This window comes from Mandrillus leucophaeus, unplaced genomic scaffold (assembly GCF_000951045.1).
Source record: "Mandrillus leucophaeus isolate KB7577 unplaced genomic scaffold, Mleu.le_1.0 Scaffold68, whole genome shotgun sequence".
Lineage (NCBI taxonomy): Eukaryota > Metazoa > Chordata > Mammalia > Primates > Cercopithecidae > Mandrillus > Mandrillus leucophaeus.
Window position 1 is genome coordinate 1,732,101 of NW_012107363.1, and position 5,526 is coordinate 1,737,626.

The 5,526-nt window shown below is 46.3% G+C and overlaps 1 protein-coding gene across 1 annotated transcript; it reads right to left on the reverse strand.

The window, feature by feature from the left end:
- Positions 1–3,979: 3,979 nt before the first annotated feature.
- Positions 3,980–5,515, reverse strand: CCDC96 (coiled-coil domain containing 96; the record flags this gene model as incomplete). Its single annotated transcript, XM_012002166.1, has 1 exon — positions 3,980–5,515. A coding segment is annotated over one exon (1,113 nt), but the record flags the coding sequence as incomplete, so codon positions are not given.
- Between the last annotated feature and the right edge of the window lie 11 nt (positions 5,516–5,526).

The window sequence follows — 5,526 nt, forward strand, 5'->3', positions numbered from 1 at the left end:
GGAACAAGCCGTGTCTTCTAGATAGATCCTCGTATTCACCCTTGGCGTCCTGTGGGTGAAATGTTAGAATACATCATCAATTTAAAAATTAGGGAGGGTGTAATTTTATTCATTAAAGTATGTACGTACTTAGCTGGGCACAGTGGCTCACGCCTATAATCCCAGCACTCTGGGAGGCCAAGGTGGGCGGATCACCTGAGGTCAGGAGTTCGACACCAACCTGGCTGACATGGTGAAACACCATCTCAACTAAAAATACAAAAATTAGCCAGGCTTGGTGGTGAGCACCTGTAATCCCAGCTGCTTGGGAGGCTGAGGCAGGAGAATCGCTTGAACCCGGGAGGCAGAGGTTGCAGTGAGCGGAGATCGCGCCAGTGCACTCCAGCCTGGGTGACAGAGTAAGACTCCGTCTCAAAAAAAAAAAAAAATTCAATGTAAAATTTAATTTGTACATATTTAATCATTGGTGATTTAAAACTAGACAATCCTCTGGAGGGAATATTGCATGGAGGTAGAAGGCATGCAGTCAGCTGAAATGGCCTGCTGCAGCCCTTTCCATTCATAGCATTTGTACGATTCATCACTCTGACATTAAGACTATCTGAAAGTTCAAAGCACGAAAAGCACCAAATTTAGGTGCATTAACTCTGATATTTTATGGACAGGCACCCCATGCCAGTGGAGAACAAAATCTAAATTATGGCTACAGATGAACTTATAAAAGAAGAAAGCATATCTCTCTACTTAGATAAGTTTTAAATCTCAAATGTGTTAAGTCGGCAAAAATGATTTTCATTTACCGATGAAAGTGTTTTCTTTTCAGATGCCTCAGGCTCTGTCGAGTTAGGTGTCTGGTTTACTCTTGCTACTGCTGCTAAAAAACAAAGCTTCCGGTGACACGGAAGGGGACAGACCTCAGTGTCTCAGTTTTGATTCATACCTATTTTTTCAAGAAAGGTCTAATTTTATATAACATCTCACCAAAATGTATTCAGTGCCAGCGTTTTCTGGGTCCTGTACTTTTTGATGGGAGATGACAGTCTTTTAAAAAATCATCATGTCTTAGAGGTTTCTAGCCCAGCTGCTGCATTTAGAGCAGCTGCATTCCCTGCTGGCGTGAACAACTCTCTTTACCCGTAGTGTCTTCCTACTTTGACTACAAGTCTGCCATTCTGCTACTTTCCCTAATTGGTTCTATGTCTTGTGAGATCCTCTTTTTGCCTAGAATTATTTTTTAATCCAACACAGGACTTACCAGTGCCCGACACATGATAGGCATTCAAGTAATACTTATTTTCAGAAAATGAGTGAGATGGGCATTATATTAATGTATTAATCCAACACGTTTACTGAGTACCATTTATATGCCAGGTACTGTGCTGGCCACTAGGGAGGGTGATGAACCAACAGTCTTTGCCTTCCAGGGACTTTGTCTCGCTGGGAAACAGGTACCTAAGTACACCATCACTAAGCAGGAGATCAAAGGCTGAGCTGGGGCTGCACACAGGCTGCTGTGGAGGCACTAATAGCTCTTCAAGGAGACTTTGGGGATAAGCTGTGTTAGAGTCTGTAGAATTCTTCAGTCATTATCAATTTGTCAGTGTGTTGCTATTTCATGATTAAGCGCTCTCCTATAATTGGAAAGAACTGCGGTGGGAGATAATTAGCAGAAGATTATCTTCTAATTAATTGTAACATCTCCAGCATAAGGTACTATAATTTGAGAGAACATTGGTAACTCACTATGCAGTCACTTCAGACAGGTTCGCTTTGCAGCTTAAAGCAATGGCAAACTCCTTTGTATCTTTGTGCTCTGAGATCTGCTTGTTACTGGGTTCAAGGCTGGTGAGGGAGTGTTTGCTTGGATCTGGATAATTGCTGGTGGGTCAAAACCAGCTGAAAATACTTATTCTCCCCGTAGCAAACCAGAGAGAATGGACATCATTATCACAAAAGCCACATGCTTGGTCAGGTCTCGGAGCATCATTGCCAGTTCCACTTGAGGCCTCCCCAACTACAGAAGAACCCAGTGGGCCTATCCTGCTTTTAGTTTGAGGCACACAGGAAGTTCTGTTTGCCAGTGATTTGCTTTGGCTTTGAAGAAAAGCGAAGAGGGAAGACTAAAGTGTTAGTGAGTAAGTGAGTGACAATGGGAGCAGAAAGCAAAGCTTTTGGAGACAGGGTCTCACTGTGTTACCCAGTCTGGAGTACAGTGGCATGACCACTACTCACAGCAGCCTCCACCCCCTGGGCTCAGTTGATCCTCCCACCTCAGCCTCAGCCTCCTGAGGAGCTGGGACCACAGGCATGTGCCACAACACCTGGCTAATCTTTTTGTATTTTTATAGAGACGGGGTTTTGCGATGTTTCTCGGGCTGGTTTCAAACTCCTGGGCTCAAGTAGTCCACCTGCCTCGACCTCCCAACATGTTGGAATTACAGGTGTGAGCCATGGCAACCAGCCTAAAGCTTTTTTATTTAACTCATTACTACTTTTGAGTGGTTTGATATAAAAAAGTGTATTTGAGTCATGAAAGTTAGAAAAGGAATTTTAATCAACCTTCATTGGCTTGCAAGGGAGCAGGCTTTAGAAAACAAAATCATGGACAAGGCGCGGTGGCTCATGCCTGTAAATTCCAGCACTTTGGGAGGCCGAGGCGGCCAGATCATGAGGTCAGGAGTTTGAGACGACTAGCCTGGCAATATGGTGAAACCCCATTTCCACTAAAAAATACAAAAAATTAGTCAGGTGAGGTGGCGGGCGCCTGTAATCCCAGCCACTCAGGAGGCTAAGCCAAGAGAATCGCTTGAACCCGAGAGGTGGAGGTGGCAGTGAGCTGAGATCACGCCACTGCACTCCAGCCTGGGCGATAGAGTCAGACTCCGTCTCAAAAAAAAAAAAAGAGAAAATTCAAAATCATGGCATCCAGATAAAGTTCACGACTAAGTCCCCTGCCCAGGGTTCCCACTGTTCTTCAGAGGTATCCAGCACCAAAAATCGTGTTGCATTTTTTTATGATTCACTTAAGTTTAGGAGTGGGAGAATATGTTTAACCCCAAATCTGCACATCTCAAAATTCAATCTAGGATTAAGAAAAAATGAAAACAAGCCCCTAGCTCCAAGATAATCACTGATATTGCATTAAGGAAATAGACCTATCAGGTATTTTTAACACAAGGAATAAGAGGCATTTTACTATTTGATACTCAGTGAACTCGTGTATAGCAAGGGTCCTGTTGTCGAGATCTGAAATACCAGCTGATACAGAAGGTTCTGTCTCCTGTGATGCCAGCGGCCACTGTGTCATATATTTTACACCTTGCAAAGCATGCAATACAATTGTCATTTTGTTTTCACTGGAAAACAAAATTTCATTTTTTGGTGCAGATTAATGCATTTCTTCAGAGGATCCAAGAACATGTTTCATTCGAATTGAAGACTGTCAGGCTGGGCACGGTGGCTCATGCCTGTAATACTAGCACTTTGGGAGGCCGAGGCGGGTGTATCACTTGAGGCCAGGAGTTCGAGACCAGCCCGGCCAACACGGTGAAACCTCATCTCTACTAAAAATACAAAAATGAGCTGGGTGTGTGGCCCATGCCTGTAATCCCTGCTACTTGGGAGGTTAAGGTGGGAGAATCGCTTGAACCTGGGAGGCGGAGGTTGCAGTGAGCCGAGATCCTGTCACTGCACTCCAGCCTGGGCAACAGAGACCCTGTCTCAAGGAAAATAATAATAATAATAATTGAAGGCTGTCATTGAAGCAGAAACAAACATCAACAGTGAGTAAACTGAACTCCCTTTCATTGAAAAAAGGACGATGAGGAAACACCAACTTCTCTCCTGTTTATCATTTCTCCTGTTTCCTAGATATATGTATTGCCCCCTAAGCTTGTGCTAGTCACATATAAAACAATTTACAATTAATCTAAGGGGATTAGTGAGCTTCTAACTGAAACAGTGTCTCGGGACTACACAGTTTAATACATCCAAATAATTTAATAATTAGCTTAATGCACAGGGTTTTTGTGTACCTTGCCCATTCACTGAACTTTTAAACCCTCCTACATACGAAAGAGGAACAGGACTCCTTAGTATTAAATCACTGAAATTACGGAATTGCTCAGACTTGAGACTTTCCTCAGTTTTTCATGAGAAGTCAGTTACATTAAATCACGCTTTGTTTGCTTTTCTGGACCTATTTTTGCTCAGTCCCAAATAAAACTCCTAACCCAGTTTTGGGCTCAGCACTGATTTGGAAGCTAAAACGTTTTGAGATAAATACAAAATATAGTCCCGTCCCAAAGGACACAGGCCTTTCTAAGAATAGCAACAAAGGTAATGAAGCAGGACAGCATGTCCTGAGGATGAAGTGTTTTGCAGACTCTTCTCATCGATCTGGTCAAGAGGGGAGAAAGGCTTTGGCCTCCCTGATCTTTTGCCTCACGCCTCTGCAGGACAAAGTGAGCCCAGCGTGGTGGCGCTTCAGGGATTCCAGGCGCTGGTGGAGTAGTTGGGTCTTGTCCACTTTTTCTTCCAAGTCCCGAAGAAGTGAGTCCTTGCCTAGAAGCCCGCACTTCTGATTCAGCCTGACGTTGTCTGTCCGCAGCCCCTCTCGGGCTTGCTTCGTCTTGGTCAGGATGTCTCTCCCTTGGGCGACCTGGGCCTCGATTTCTGCCAGCTGTGTCTTTTTGCACGCGTTCTCCGTGTCCATGAAGTGCAGCTTTTCCTTCATGTGGGTTATTACTTGCACACTGTTGGTCACCTTGTTGCGAAGTTTTAAAAGTTCCTCATTTCGTTCCTCAATTTTCTCATTGAAGGTCTGGTTCTCAATCTTCAGCTGTTCAAAGTCAATAAGAAGCAGACCCTGGGTCAGGTCCTCCTGGGTCCTCATCCTGGTTTCAAAATGCACCAGGCTCTGCTTCAGCTGCACGTTCTCCAGCCGCACGGCGCTCATCTCCTTCTCCTTTTTATCCTCCAACGCCAAGATCTGCTCCACCTCTCGCAGAGCAGCCTGGCGCCCGCCCCTCATCCGACAGCTGCCCATGGCCTGCATCACCACCTGCTTCTTGAGTGCCTGGAAGCGCCGCCACTCCTTCTCCACTCTTGAGAGCTTCTCCTGGCACTGCTGCTTCAACTGGCCCAGCTCCTGGTGGTACCACTGCAGGTCGTCTGCCTGCTGCTTCTTCAGGTCCTCCAGCATGCCCAGATGGCGCAGGTACGCTTGCTCTTTCTCGGGGGCCTCTGCCTCTGCGCCCCGGTCAGGCACCTCCGCGGCCTCCAGGCCCTTCTTTTTGCGCAGCGCCTCGAAGATCTTGTGCTGCAGGTACAGGTTGTAGCGCTGGGAGCGGTTCCGCTCCACCAGCAGGGAACGGTACTGGTCCAGGAGGTCGCTGCGCAGCTGCTGCTCCTGTAGCTTCTGGACCTCCTCGGACCACTCCAGGTCCTCAAACTCGTCCCTTCCACCGAGGGGCTTCCCCTCTTCCTGGCTCTTGGCCGGGCGTCCTTCCCCAGCCCTCCCCTCGC